Source organism: Polyergus mexicanus, unplaced genomic scaffold, assembly GCF_030449975.1.
Source record: "Polyergus mexicanus isolate NDT 795.1 unplaced genomic scaffold, iyPolMexi1.0 SCAF_1, whole genome shotgun sequence".
Lineage (NCBI taxonomy): Eukaryota > Metazoa > Arthropoda > Insecta > Hymenoptera > Formicidae > Polyergus > Polyergus mexicanus.
This window is the reverse complement of record NW_027223321.1, coordinates 4,540,518-4,555,999: the sequence shown is the minus strand read 5'-3', so window position 1 is coordinate 4,555,999 and position 15,482 is coordinate 4,540,518. Positions and strand designations below refer to the sequence as shown.

At 29.1% G+C, this 15,482-nt stretch overlaps 1 protein-coding gene across 1 annotated transcript in view; it reads right to left on the bottom strand.

The window, feature by feature from the left end:
* LOC138939055 (hydrocephalus-inducing protein homolog) overlaps positions 1–13,811 on the bottom strand; it is a 32,186-nt gene extending 18,375 nt beyond the window's left edge. The window contains exons 1-40 of the mRNA XM_070306535.1: positions 13,701–13,811; positions 13,395–13,613; positions 13,071–13,326; positions 12,815–12,953; positions 12,488–12,615; positions 12,141–12,342; positions 11,870–12,056; positions 11,359–11,483; positions 11,179–11,272; positions 10,719–10,942; positions 10,569–10,636; positions 10,292–10,506; positions 9,909–10,148; positions 9,664–9,791; positions 9,309–9,495; positions 8,962–9,200; positions 8,737–8,834; positions 8,568–8,673; positions 8,150–8,331; positions 7,666–7,904; positions 7,395–7,577; positions 7,105–7,243; positions 6,783–6,973; positions 6,448–6,669; positions 5,564–5,800; positions 5,337–5,489; positions 5,194–5,284; positions 4,896–5,078; positions 4,512–4,762; positions 4,165–4,304; positions 3,923–4,070; positions 3,645–3,862; positions 3,233–3,429; positions 2,758–3,048; positions 2,482–2,652; positions 2,248–2,419; positions 1,707–2,114; positions 719–909; positions 462–652; positions 81–201 (exon numbers count right to left, since the gene is read on the bottom strand). Of these exons, the coding sequence (XP_070162636.1) occupies positions 81–201; positions 462–652; positions 719–909; positions 1,707–2,114; positions 2,248–2,419; positions 2,482–2,652; positions 2,758–3,048; positions 3,233–3,429; positions 3,645–3,862; positions 3,923–4,070; positions 4,165–4,304; positions 4,512–4,762; positions 4,896–5,078; positions 5,194–5,284; positions 5,337–5,489; positions 5,564–5,800; positions 6,448–6,669; positions 6,783–6,973; positions 7,105–7,243; positions 7,395–7,577; positions 7,666–7,904; positions 8,150–8,331; positions 8,568–8,673; positions 8,737–8,834; positions 8,962–9,200; positions 9,309–9,495; positions 9,664–9,791; positions 9,909–10,148; positions 10,292–10,506; positions 10,569–10,636; positions 10,719–10,942; positions 11,179–11,272; positions 11,359–11,483; positions 11,870–12,056; positions 12,141–12,342; positions 12,488–12,615; positions 12,815–12,953; positions 13,071–13,326; positions 13,395–13,613; positions 13,701–13,811 (7,285 nt within the window). The remainder of the gene's footprint in view (positions 1–80; positions 202–461; positions 653–718; positions 910–1,706; positions 2,115–2,247; positions 2,420–2,481; positions 2,653–2,757; positions 3,049–3,232; positions 3,430–3,644; positions 3,863–3,922; positions 4,071–4,164; positions 4,305–4,511; positions 4,763–4,895; positions 5,079–5,193; positions 5,285–5,336; positions 5,490–5,563; positions 5,801–6,447; positions 6,670–6,782; positions 6,974–7,104; positions 7,244–7,394; positions 7,578–7,665; positions 7,905–8,149; positions 8,332–8,567; positions 8,674–8,736; positions 8,835–8,961; positions 9,201–9,308; positions 9,496–9,663; positions 9,792–9,908; positions 10,149–10,291; positions 10,507–10,568; positions 10,637–10,718; positions 10,943–11,178; positions 11,273–11,358; positions 11,484–11,869; positions 12,057–12,140; positions 12,343–12,487; positions 12,616–12,814; positions 12,954–13,070; positions 13,327–13,394; positions 13,614–13,700) is intronic.
* Between the last annotated feature and the right edge of the window lie 1,671 nt (positions 13,812–15,482).

Genomic DNA, 15,482 nt, shown 5'->3' with positions numbered 1-15,482 from the left:
TAAATTTTATAATTTTCTTTGTTTAAAAAATAAATTTATCGTAATGTTTTGTTTAATTTTATTATTACTTGATTTAGAATCGTTTCTACTTTTTGGCTCTTTGAGATCCCGAATTTCTTTCTCACTGATGGGTGCTTTAGAAGTTTGAGATTTTTCCTCTTGACTGTTAGTTTTTCCATCTTTTATTTTCTTATTTGTTTTCTTATTTTTATTAATGCGTGTGTTATGAAATGTTTGCTGAGGTAATGTCTGTAGAATATGCATTGTCAATTTGATGGCAATGAAAAACATAAACATAACATTAAATATAAAATTACAACATTATTATTGGCAATAAAGAATAAAATAGAAATATCTTTAATAGTTATATATATACAATATATTCTACACACTAATTTTTAAAGAAAATAGAGAAATCCGAAAATTTAGGTTTTCCTAAAGTTAAATCGTAAAGTCAATACTTCTTTTTTTTTTAATTCCGTCATCCGTTGTACAAATTGCATTCGCCTTTGTAGCGCTTCTTGTTTTTTTTTTGGTAAAGTTGATTCCAAATAGAATTTCTTTTCGTCTTCCGCAAGCAGTTCATATTCAGATAATGACATTTCATCAATTTCTTGAATTTTCTTAGCAATTTCCTCAGCTAATTTTTGTGCTATTTAGATAATCAATATATGAATTTAATAATTTTTATAATTTAACCTAATATATTGCAATCTACCTTTTAATTCTCGTAATTCCTCTATTTTTCGAATATAATTATCCATTGAGTTTAGAAAAGTTACAAACAACAAATATTCTACGTATCCTACTATATTCAGTAATACGATTAGCGTGCTAACATCACTTTCGAAGAAGATGTTGTTTAAAGTTTGGAGTATAAAACCGCTCTTAAAATCTGACGACGATAATCTACTTGTTAAAAATAGCAATAGATTATATAAAGAAAAGATTAAAAGAGTTTAAAATATATATGCAGAAAATTATAGTCAAAACAAATATTTAATGAATTAGATAAATGTTCGGATTAACTAACATCTCACGAATTATTTTTATTTCTACATTGTAGAGAGTATATTTCTAAGTAATACACGCTTTGAATTTTGTGGCACTTTCTTCTGGTTCCAAAGATATGCGATTTTAAAGTTTCATAGTTTTAATGCCTTTCTTTCAGGTAGTATAAAGTAATATTAAGAAAAGTTAAGTTTGTGTATATTGTATTTGTTGTAGACTAGACGAAAAAATGTTTGTTTACATTTACGGGATAGGTGCACGGTCATGTATATTTTGTCAATAATGTGTTTCATGTATTTCTCGTAATTCGTTAACAGCTTTTAATGTGACTACATGAATTAAAAATATACAATATATGTAAAAATGATTTCAACAATATATATATATATATATATATATATATATATATATATATAAATAATCCTTTACAATATATATAAAAATGAAAACGATCCGTGAGATATAAATTAATCCGAATATTTACCATGAATTAATATCTACAATTAATATAAAATATCGGCATAATTAATTAAATGTAAGATATAACATTTTTGCAGAGATATTATATATTTATATAAATATATATTATAAATATATTTTGTGATATGTGGTATATTTTTACTTAAATATAATACGTAAATTGAGAGATGCAATATTTTTATATTATTTAAAGATTGATGTATGTCAAATGTTACCTTTCTCGAAGAATTTCAATGAACAAGTCAATTTCAATTCCGAGGAAAGTGTTATCCTGATCATTCTCGTTGACTTTTGATCCAACTGTCGCCGCGTTATGTGGAAGAATTTTCTGCAGTAGCAAAATAGATTGAATTTTACATTCGTAAAGACTCACAGAATCCAAATATTTCAAATCCTCTTCTCTTGGAATCTTCGCAAATTCCGTTTCAAATAAAATAATTAATTCTTGAGCGTCATTCTCGATATGTTTATCAATTTTTGTCGTCGCTTCTGATTCAAGTTTAATTGCTTTCGATAATTTTATTTGTTTAGGTGATTCTTCCTTTGAGATTATTTTTTGTTTATGTTCCGCGACTTCAATGCCAATCTCCTTTTTTGCTGACAGTCCAGTTTCCAAAATATCTCTGATGTGAAAAATTTTAAATCTCTCTCGTTTTTATTTTTAATAAGAAAATATAAAAATCTTTTTCTAAACACAGACTATTTAATTTATCTATACATAGAAATTTAATTTTTTTAGTAATTTTTTGTAATTACTTGTGTTTTTCCAGCGCTAATAAATATTTCTGATAAGCTTCATCGATAATCTGTCGCAGTTTAATGGAGGACCAACTATTGTCGAGTGCTATACCTTCGATAATGACTCTATCTATACATAATATTGGTACTTGCAATATTGTAGCGCTTCTGCAAGCAGTTTCTTGATATTCTAAACAATACAACAATTTAGTAAATATTGTTTACGTATATCTTCACCGTATATAAAATTACCAGTGAACGGTGCACCGTGAAAGATGATGCAAATTTTTTTGACCGGTTGCGAAGGATCCATTATCTCGAGTTCTGGAATTGTCTTTGTTTCGAGACTATCGAATAAATCTTTTACAGGGTTTTTCATTCTCTCATAGAAGCTGGGATCTTTACGTAAAGTTTCTATATAACCTTGAAAAAAACATAAAGGCTATAATAATTATTTTAGCAAGTAAATAAAATTAAATAAAAATTACATCGTAAAAACATTTATTTTCTCATGATAAAATAACTCACAGAGGAGAAGATTTTGAAGCTCTTCGGGATCGCTTGTTGGCAATATGAGCAGTTCGCGAGGAAAATCCAATTCGCTGAAAACTGACACAGGTGGACAATCCTTTTTTATATTATCTATGGAAGTAGATGAATGATTGGTAGATTTTTTCCGTTGCCGTTTATCGATGTTGGATTCCTTTTGCAGATCTATTTTCGATTTTTGCCGAGAGTGCTGATCAGATAATCTTGATGTATTAGATGACTTTCTTGTTACTCGTATTCTAGCCATGTGTTCTGCCAGTTCGTCGTTGTCTATTCAAACATCATTATACATTACGTCATAATCTAAATTTAAAAATTTTTTCAAACAAATATTGCTTGTTAAAAAAATAAGATAATTAATTTTTAAGATCTTTTTCATCTTGTAGTTACAATTATAGGTGATCTCCAGGAAAAAAAAAATTTTTTTTTCGAGGACTCTTAATGGTATATATACCATTCGACGCGGTGATACTTTTTTCTTCAATTGCTTCCGCTGACAAGGCATACGACATCTCACTTATGAGATTATTATAGAATTCCACTAAAAACGATGACATTCTCTCTCCAAGTTTTCGAGGCGGTAATAGGATTTCTTCAACTCCGTAGTAACGAGTTAGTGCCTCAGCAAGTCGTTCCTCCTCTAGAAAAAGACTGCGAGACGCATCGATTTATTTAGTAAAATTCATTCCACGTCATTTCATCTATCATCATTGCTTTTTTGTTAATCGCAGAATGAGAAAATAGCCAGATATCTTTATTTATGACAATTTGCATAAATACGTAGAATCTTTTTTATTGTTTTCTTTTATTTCGCTTTTGTTTATAATTTAATTAATATTTAATTTATGTTTGCCTACATCGATTACCTATCGAGATGATGCCAGAAAAATTCCACGGGATAATCGCAAGTATTTTCGATCGTAAATATTTTTTCCTGCACTTCAGTAAAAAGTATTGTGGGTGGAAAATTAATGTCCAGATCGCTTATTCGTAGTTTACGATCGACTCCGCGACCAAGTAACGTTATCGTTTGCGTTTCCAATCCCATTTTAACAATGATTTTTAGACTCGCCTCTACGCGACACTGGAAATGATGAATAATTCGTTTGTATTTATATCATACTAACAAATTTGTATTCAGTACCGTTTTATATGGTTTAAAAAAAACATTGATGATTTCTGAACAACCAGATGGAAGGAAATCAGATTTGTAGTTTAGCTGAAATGGACAGTCTTCTTGTTTCTTACGTATGGTCGATATTTTTGCTTCCCAGCAACAATCGACAAAACCTCTAGAACGTCATAAAAAAATAATCTTTATTGTAATATTTATCTCTGTCTTTTAATAAAGCTTTAAATATGTATATTTAAACGAGGATATATTACTCGTTCTTCACTAAAATGCTCATCATCAAACATTCTCCCACAATGACATTTTGAAAATCTAATAATTTTGTGTTGACATGCACAAATGGATACGTAATGATGCCTTTTATAATAACAGGAATTGTAGAACCACGAGATACCTAAAAAAACATTATAATACATATTTGTTTAAATTATATATTATGATATTTAATTATTTAAATATAATATTTTTTTACGTAATATATTACGTTAGTATTGTTTTTATTATTAAATTTTATTGTTAAAATATATCACACTCCAGAGAAAGTATCATAACTTATTCGTTCATATTTTATTTAAACAGCAAAATAAAAAATTATTCTTACTTCTAAATAAATTGAATGCCGTTCTTCCGTGCTTCTTTCAGTATATTTTGCCGAAGTTGGCTGCCATGTAATAGTCAAAGATGTAGTTTTTCCAACTATTAACATAGCTTTCTCAAATTGCATAGAAATGCCAGAATATTCAAGTTGCTTTCTTTCTAATTTTTTTATTGCAACCTCCACATTCCAAGGCCCGTAATTAATAATCGTTGTCGAGTAACACGTTTGAAGATCGATCGTAACATAACCCATGTCTGAAAATATTTGTTATATCATTAATTACTTCATTCTGAGCGTTGCAAATTAAGTCTCGTAATTATCTATAAATCAAATTGTAGTTAATTTGAGAATAATTAATTTAAAGATCAATATTTTTCGTAAATGTACCTATGATATATTCAGGGGTATAGAGAAAAGGAATAACAGCCTTCTTACGCAAAATAGAATGTTTTAACAAGGTGGAAGTATTCTCTTTGATAAATTGAACTGCCAGAAATCTGTCAATTGCCATCTCGATATCAATAATACTAGGAAATATTTCATCGTATGAAATCAAGTCCCATCTGTCATCTTTAAAACAATTAATATTTAATTATGATATTTTTATTAAATGAACCAATTTTATATTTAATTATATATTTTATTATTATCTCATAATCAAGGATTTAATCATATTCAAACTTACTTAATAAGATTCTCTTATCCCATTCAGGCACTTGATTTTTTGATTCATCATTATTTATTTCATTACATTGCATTTTTATTTCTTGTTTTCTCTGCAATGTAAAATATTAAAATTTTTTCTTATATAAAGCCAAAATTTCATACCATTTCAATGTAATCCGGAGTTAATAATTGGATTGCCCAATATCCAAATTTTACAGAGTGTCGCTTAAAAACTTCACGTGAGGTGCAGAGATAAATTTGGGAATAACTTGTAACACCTTTCGCAGTAATTATCAGTGGATCCAGATGAGCCACCTAAATAATGATACTAACGAAATGAAAAACAATTTTTAATTATAAAATTTGATAAGAATACCCTGTGTAATTACATGCAATTCAAATTCTATTTTGAAAGCGCCAAGTAGCATCGGTTGAAATTCTATCGTAATGTTTATTGAGGATAAAGGATCTATAGATCCTTTACTCGACTTGATTGTTAATGCGTCGATTGTACGGTCGACATTTTCTGCGATGGATACTAAATCCCTCTTGTTTATCTTATAGTCCAGAAATATTATGCTCCGATTTTCCAAAGTGAAACTCGACCGACACAATTCACCGAATAACTATGGATCAACACAATTGAATTATTAAACTACGAATGAATATTGAACTATAACCAAATAATAAATTTAATTAATTAAAACTTATTAATTTTAATTAAACATAAATTAATTTTACTTAATCTTTTGGAATTCTAAACTTATAGTAATCGCTTTTTTGTATAATTATTTATTTTATATATGATATATATAATACATATAATTCTATACTATTTCTCATAATTAACGAAGTTTCAATTTAAATTGTCAACTATGAATAAGATGGAAAATATTGTAACATAAGTAAAAATGTTCAGGCTATTAAAAAGTATGAAAAAAAATATTATTTATATATTGACTGAAATATATATTAAAAATTAATCAAAGTGTTGAAAACGTTATGCCAAAATCTCACGATCGCAATAATTTCTTAATAAACAATTGTAGAAATGGAGAGATAATGTTTATGATGATAAAGCTAATGTTATATAAAATAATATTGTATTACGATAAAACAAAAATTTCAGCGGATCGTCTGCAATCTGTTTATTGCGGCGTATTAAAGATGAAAATGAAATATATAATTAAAGATAAAAATTAATAATGGAATATGCAAATATTATATTTTTAAAAGTTACAAATGACGATATCAAAATTAAAAGACGACTCACCTGTTGACCGAAGTCGATAACCTGTTTATCAACAGCATATTGAACGATATCTGCACTGGCAAACACATTAACCATTTCGGTAGGTCCCCGAAAAATATCACAAAGCGCAACAACTTTGATCTGCATAGGCTGATAACCGTGAAAGATAAAACGCACATATTGGGAAGAGTATGGAACAAGAGTGCCTTCGTGCGGAACAATATCAAGTATCTGGATAACATATTACTTTGCAAAATTAACTCTCTTCAACATATTAATGATTTAATAAGGATATATATAATATTCGTGAAAATTATAATTGAAGAGTAAATTTCACTGATAAGAAAGAAACAAACATCGTCGAGTAACTCGTTTGAGGGAAGTTCGACACTGGAATCTATCAGAGTAAGAATCTTTGGATCATCTACGCACGGTGAACAAGGCATCTCTGTCATGGCAAAAATATTTCTTAATTTTTCGAGCTTTTCATCTAGCGTTTCAGAATGAACTTCCGTTAGCAAATTCTCCGATTCCAATTTTTGCAACTCTGATACGAAAATATATATAGAAAAGATAACATATTTACATAATAAATATAAAATTTTGCAAGAGCTTTTATAAATCGCCATAATCATGATATATAAATATTGAATCTTTTTTTTAACCCTATATATATACCGTATGATGTTGATAAATCCAACGTATTTGCAGATTCATATTCATTTTTCTGGGTTTCCAAATTTTTTCTTATTTCACAGAAGCGATGATTAAACTTGTTTTGTACATTAATTTCCAATTTTGAACGATCTGTAAGGTTCTATTGAGGAAATATATATATATATAATTATGCTGTCAGTTATTCAAAATTATTAAAAGAGTAACAATTAATAATACTAGTTCTTTGCTATATAATTATATGTATATAAATAACTATAATTTGACAAAAAAATTGTCCCAATGTCACATACCTTTCGTTGAATTTCAATACTTTCTCCAGCCCACAGAAATTTGTACATTATAGGAACTGGTCCATTATTAGTAATTCTCAAATTTTTCTCAGCGCTTGAACCCAAAACGCAATTGATAATCAAATCTTTGCAAAGTAACTTAATATGTGGGAAATTTACGGCACCTTTACATTTAATTTTGTCCTAAAAAATAAATAATCGTGGATAATTTTGTGCATAAAACCGATTTATATGTATATGTATTAACAATGAGAATCTTTCAACATTATACCTTATTAGGATGTTCATCATATTCGAACCAAAGTGTACTGCTATAATTCCGCGAATAAGGATTATCGAGATTTATATTTGGCAAAAACTTTACCGGAATTGACGTGACGCTTCCATTCGTTAGAATGATTTTTCTTTTATGTCTGAACTCTTTTTTATCGATTATTAAATAAAAGGGAGCTTCAACATATAATAGAACGTTTAAATTTAATCGCGATTGATTTGTAACGACTAGTTCATCTAAAAGAATCAGCAAAGTAAAAATCCATATTATTATTATTTTGTTTAAAAAAGGGTCTTATAAAGTTATACCTAAATTTAAATAATATATAAATCTCAATTACGTTACATGAAACAAACTTTAATACGAAAATACTTTATAGATGCTATATGAATATGGAATACTAAATTGCGTTATTCTACCGTATAATTCATCTCGTCAAAATAGTTTTGAATACATAGTACACTATATTACAACTTTTTACCTGTCTGTTGCAATTCTTCTCCCTCGGGACATATATCAATGCGAAACGTTAATTCTCTCTTGTTGAACGCGATTCGTGGCTCCGTAAAGGTGGCTTTAAATACAGAAATTCCAATCAATTCTCGCTTTCCTTGTCCAGAAATCTGCCCAAATACGTACCAATCTTCTGTCAAAATCTCATTGCTTTAATATAAAAATAACTTTTTTATATTATTATTTTAAAAATAATAATTATAAAATTGCAAAAACGCTATATGAAAAAAATTCTTTGCGATATGAAATTGTAAATTTAAGTTTACGACTTTAAGAAAGCTGAGTAAATTCAACGCCCATAATTTTTTAATTGTAATCAAATTTTTTGTATAATTAATCTATATATTTTTATAATTAAGAATATAAAGTCTTTAATTGAAACTTACACGTCCCAGAATATTTTGCATTGGACTACATTAGAACCACTCGCTGGAATTTCTATGGTGAGCGGTTCAATTTGAAACTTCCTACTGTAAATACAATTTTTAGCATCTTGGCAAAATTTAAATTATGAATTGCAATAAAGATTATATGATTACGTTGGCCATTCTTGGCTTCTTTGAATGCGCACTTCTGGAGTATTTGACCATATTATTTGGCAATGACGCGTGCCAAAGTTTTTCATCGTTATTGGCAGACTCTGGCTTTGATGGCTGTCAAAATTTTGGGTCAAGAATATAATACACTTTATATTAAAGTAATGAATATTACAAAATAATTCTTGCTACTACTTGATCATTGAAATTAATTAGACATTAACATTTTCTCAATATTCTTTACCTAAAAAGAAAACCCATGTCAAACATTGGAAATATATGCGGCTCAAAAACGACACTACAGCCAATTCCAGCCGCAATCACACTAATGGAAATCGATCGACTATTGATGACATGCACGATTATATTGTCAATGTATTTACCAGTGTCACATAAAAATATTTTAACTTCAATCTCCGTAGATCCGTTCGGTCCAATTTCGCCAGAGGTTGGCTCGACAAGCCACAGTGATTTTTTTTTACGCTAAGCGTATAATAATAATAAGATAACTTTGAAATGTAATTTTTCTCTTATTTTTTTGTATATTCTATAAATTCATTGTTTAAAGCAATTTATTCGAAAAATATTTACTGATGTTAATTTGAATTGCGCTGGTATCGGCGAGTCGTTAATTATGCGAAAATTCATGATTTTATTTTCAAGCACTTGTATCTCCCCAAAATTGAGACAAGTGGGTTGCGCGGATACTACTGGCCCTTGACCAGTACATATAATCGTACAAGATGTAACTGGAGCCTCTTCGCCCATTGTCAGCATGCTGAAATAAAAAAAAAAAAAATACAATAAAGTTTTTAAATAAGAAATAACAGTATATAAACGTCTTAAAACAAATCAGAATCATTTTTCTTATCTTTTCGAATTAAAAGATAAAGAATTATTCTTTCTAACTTTTATATTTTAAAAATTATTGTATTAATTATTGTACTTTAATGTAGTTGTTTGTTTGCCCAGAACTTTGGTGATGATAGTAGTGTCAATTGTTTTCGATTGTCGTGCTTTCAAAAAACCTTGGTAGGATGACAGTGAATATACTATGGATATATTCTCGGATATCTAAAGAATAAAATTAGCTTACAATAGTTGCATTATTTAATAACATGTTCTTTGTATAGTGAACAAAACAGTGTGCTGTTGCTAAGTTTTATCTTCCAAAATTAGTTTAATAATTACCGTCTGCGGTATTATATAGAAATATCCATCCAAGTCAGAATTATTCTCTACGTTGATAGAACGAGCGTAAGGGAAGTTGATGAAAGAAAATCTAATAGAAATTTCCGTGGGTTTAATAGATAGAGAGGGAATTGCACCACAAAACGAGATCGGTAGTATTACTGGATCCGAATCCGAATCCCACATGTCGACTCGAATATTCAAATGTCCACTTCGAACTATATTCGCTGTATATGTCACCTATATTTTAATATAAAATTATAAAACAGTCTACGTTAATTATTTAATTTAGAAAGAATTAAAAAATAATTAAGATTGTATCGATTAACTTTTTACTTGCAAATTGTTATAAGCTATATGTTCGAAGACGTTATGTAGTTTACCCTTAGTTTAAGCGAACTGTGCGCCTGTACCACTCCTTTTTGTGGAGTTATTATAAACTCGCGAGGATTAGTTGGAAAACTTGGTTTCGCTTCAGATACTGCAAACTCTTCGTGAGTCAGAGGTGTCTGATCTCCATCTTCCATTACTGTTACGCTAAACGAAACCGGAACCAAGGATAAATTACGAAGATTTACTTCTTGTTTTTTGCTAAACCCTGCAAATGTATACGTGAAATTGCAATTTTTAATTGAACTGTATTAATTATGACAAGCATACCTAAGGCAGTTGCGCCAAAATCAAGACTATTCTTATCAAAATATAATATTGGGCATACAATGCATCCTCTATAAATAAAAAAATATATATATTAACATTTATATCAAATTTATAAAAATTTGTAACAATTATCCAATGTAAATATCGTACTTGATATGCAAAGATAATACTTCCAAACTCTCTTTAACGACAAAGTCGATTCGTTCTATAAAGTCCCCTTTTCGATTTGAAGAAAATGATAAATTAAATGATTTATATTCGTCTGGTTTCAATGTTAGAGCGTACGGAGTAATATTAATTATGCCACCAAAATCTGTCGGTTTTGCTCTATAAATCAGCGTACCACAAATATGCCCTTTATTTGCCGCTACAATCTAGAATATAAATAATTCAAGTTTGTATAATTTATCATGCAACGTATGTGTATTTCTACAAACAGGAGAAAAATAATTTCTAATAGTATAAATTTTCGATAAATAAATTTGTCAGATAATTCTAATAATGTCGACCGTAACATCTTAAAAATTCAATAAAAATACATTTTTTATAAAATAGTTGTATCAAATGCAAATTGCAAATTTTTTATATGGAAATAAATTCATTGGACTACCTCGTAATTGTGCACAGAACACAGAAAAATATTCTGAACATCGATAGTAATCACATTGAGATGGAAAACTGGCCCCTTGCCTGTTCCATGGAGACTACAATCAAAGCGAAAAATTAATGAGAAAATTCTGAGACAAGAGAAACTTTTTGAAAATAATGTTGTACTAGTTCTTTTTGTAACCTCAGGGCTATTCTATTCTCGCGACCTGTTACTTCAAGATAAGCAACGCTCGATATCTCGCCTACTTCCATGGCTCGAAAAAACACTGTAATATCTGCAGAAGATTGAGGCCAAATTTCGCCTCTCTGAAAAATACATTAGGACATTAAAAAGGATATTAAAGCCAGACGTGATTAAGTATAAATTAAAAACTATAATATTTTCTATAGAATCTTCGTATTTATTTAAATATTTCTTTTATTTGAATATTTTATAATAAATATTAGTTAAAAGTATTCTTAAAGAAATATTATACATTATTTTTTTAACTTGAGATAATTTAAATTATATTTAACAAATAAAAAGAGAAAAAAATTTAAAATTTAAGAAATGTTTTTGGCATATACTTTCAACGATATAATTGGTAACAATATGTAAACAAAAAAATAAACAAAATAATTATTATATGATTATAAGGACGTTACAACGTTATTAAATTGCAAGAGCTACGAAAATTATCACAAAAGGTCACCTCAGGCATAAGAAGAAAGGACATATGATTGTAGTAAAAATTCTCATTCATCAAGGAAGCAATTTCGTCAGCGTAAATCCGCTGGCAGATAAGTTCGTGAATATCTGGCAGGCAAATATTGTAATGAACGAGACTGACACAACGCATCATCTCGGTATTATGCACCAATTGAAATAACGTTTTGTATCTGTCACGAAAAATCGAGAAATTGCAAAAATAGATATAAAAAGCTTTAGGCGAAAAAATAATTATAATAATTGTTTATGCTTACTCTTCCTTTCGTTGTATATCAGCATTCTTGTCTTTAAAACGCATCCATTGGAATCTCACGACATAGTCGCTTCTATTGTGAATTGTCAGGAGTTTGCTTCTAGATAAACCTAAATAAGTGTCTTCCATTCTGACACTACCTCTATCAATTCGAATCGTGCAGTTTATTGCTAAGCTTTGTAATGTTAAGCAAAGTTTCTCTCCTGCAATAATTTATATATGTATGTATTACATATAAATTCATGTTTTTTGATGAAAAAGTTAATCTTATTAACACGTAAAATTATTATCGTTAAGTTTAATATTAATTCTCTCTCTTTTTTTACACAGTTAATTGCTTATCAATACCTGATTCATAATTAAGAAAAAGATTTGCTTTGAATTCGCCAGATTTCTCGGATAAAAAGTTTGCAGTAAGTTGCATACTTTCTTCTTCCTCTAATATGCCTTTTGACGGTTCGACGGAAAAACTTGGACTATAACGAAGTATATTTATGAATAATATTATATATATATATATATATATATACAGATTCAAATATAAATCACATATATAAATTATTCTTTCATATAATTATTTATTTTGTTTAAGGCATTTTAGAAAATTGAGATATTATTTAAAAATCTCTTAAAAAAACTTTGTTATAAAATTGTTTAACCAAATATAACACATACTTATCTGAGCAAAAATTGAAGATTGCCGGCATATCTCCTACGTTGCGTACTAAAATAGTTTTTGAGGAAGGAATTTTCACCGCGGTGGCTGGTATTTCGATCCGATCAGGAATATCTAGAATAGGTCTCGGACCGATAGCTAAAATAGTATTAACTTGACCTGCATTATTCCGCGTTAAGTGACCGTATGTTCAATAATTGTATTGTATATATAATAATCATATATATATATATAATAAACGTAATTTTTACTCACCAATTACCGGCACTGCAAAGATTTCGGTATCGTTGATAAACTCGACACGATATTCGTAGTCTCGTTTCTCTACCGGGTTGAATCTGACGTTATAAACGTGAACGAGTCCTGGCGCTACCATAGTGCTATAATTCGACCCGTGATATTCCACGGAAAAGAAAGGATCGGGGTTGCGCGAGATCTTTAGGCGTCGCGACATCTGCGACGTGACATTTAAAAAGGGGGATTCGGGGTTAAACTCGTGAATATTGTATAACTTGAAGAATAGTACATGATTTGAATTGTGTATTGTGTATTAAAATTTTAGAGAAGAAACTCTTTTACTTTTGTCACGTTCCGAATTGTGAGCATCATATTGTATACATTGCCAGGAATGAATTGTTGAAAGAGAACAATGCTAGGTATAGCCTTGAAGCATTGGCTTTCGCAATTATCGCATAAAGGCCGTACGTTTATACTGCGACCTGGTTTTAGTAAATAATCGACCCTCTCTTGAACGCTCATTAGCATCTGTTCGATGTATTCCGAGGGAATCATGTCATACTGCAAGAACATTAATAAAATTGATAAACATTGCAAATTTGAGACTCTTTATATATATATATAAATTGTTCTACATTTAAAACTGACTTTTTGTTCTCTCTGATCGCATGATTTTATATCGGTTAAAACCATGAGTATCTTCGTAGAATTATGTATAATTGGGTAACATGTAGTCAGACTTCTCTTTTTCTCATCCATTCTTTATATTAATATTCTATGAAGATGTTGTATTTAGTTTGTTATTACCTCTCTCTTTCTTTTCCCCGAATAAAGATTTCATTTATTGCTAAATGTAATTAAAATAATCGGTTATATTATTAATCAAGATATCATCGATACGCATTGAAAATAGTAGAATATACTATTGCATCTAATATCTAAAATTGATAATCGACTTGTCGATTTGATTATTTTGTCAGCCTCATTTATAAGATTGAAAAAATAACATGTATAAAAATACATATAAAAATACATATATATCTCTATCAAAGCATACATATAAGCTTTTTTTCGTATAGATTTTGGATTATTATATAAAATATAATTATTTTCAATAGTAATATCAAACACATAGATAGAGATCTAATAGAACAAAATTATGTTAAGTTATAAAAATATAAAATAAATATAAAATAAATTATAAAATTATATAAAAACATCGTAACAACAAAAAATAGAAAAAAAAATACAATTTTCTTAAGCATAATCTGGATTCTTTATTTCAATTTATTTAATAAAATGAGAAATATTTTTTTCAATGTTATATAATTAACAGATTTTATTTCCATTTTGAAACTATGCGTTCTAAATTATTGATTCCATATGTAACAAGGCGATACAATCGGCATAAGGTTATAAGGCGAACAAGGTGGACAAGGGTTCTGTTGATTTATGTATATCGATGAAGAACCGCAGGGATGGGACGAGCGCTCCCCATTACGTGCACAGTTTTTTAAACAATATGGGATGTAGCAACGAGGCGAAGGATTGCACGGCATCTTCGACACGTAGCAAGGATCGCAGATTCCTTTTGTACAGCACATCCCCGGACAGGGTCCTAAGGGACATCCTAAAGGGGGGCAGCTCACGTTGCACACTTCGGGCTCGGGTTTTCTGGCAAAACAAAAAAGAAGGAACATTCTGTGAATGTCTGTCTATTTTATGAATATCATAATACTCGAAGATTTTATTTGATCAAACGTTCTATTAATAAATTATTAATTTCAGCAAACTATATATAAATATAAATAAAAGTTGCAAATATACATATATACTTACAAACATTCTATTTCGCATATAATATTATACATTTCATTCATAAAATCTCGCCTCTGTTTGCCCATGTTAAATATACTTGTTAAATTTTGTATAAATTTTAATACCGGTAAATATCTTATGCACCGAAACTTGAAAGATAAATATTGACAAATTGTTATCTGTCACGCTTAATAATCGATTTCGCATTGTATCGCTTACTTCGCACTATTATTTATCTAATTAAATTAACATATGAGTTCTATTTATCGATTTTTCTCATGATAAAAATTACTTATTTTGTTAAATTTATTACACTAGAACAATACGCTGCGCGCGCGCTTTTATTTATGGACATTTTCCAATTTTTTTAACTTTTCTTTCCTAACTTCAACTTTTCCTTTCACAAATTGTCAAACTATCAAAATTCGCATGATTTGACAGTTGCAAATGACACGAATGAAGCAAGTCGCAGCGCACAAGCGAGACAGCCAATCGGCATCGCGGAAAAAAGGCTTCAACGCTTCGATATATTCGAGTTCGAGGTTTCATGCCTTTTTTAGAAAGGGAAAGAGAAGAAAGAGACAATAACAAATTTACTACTGCAATAAATTG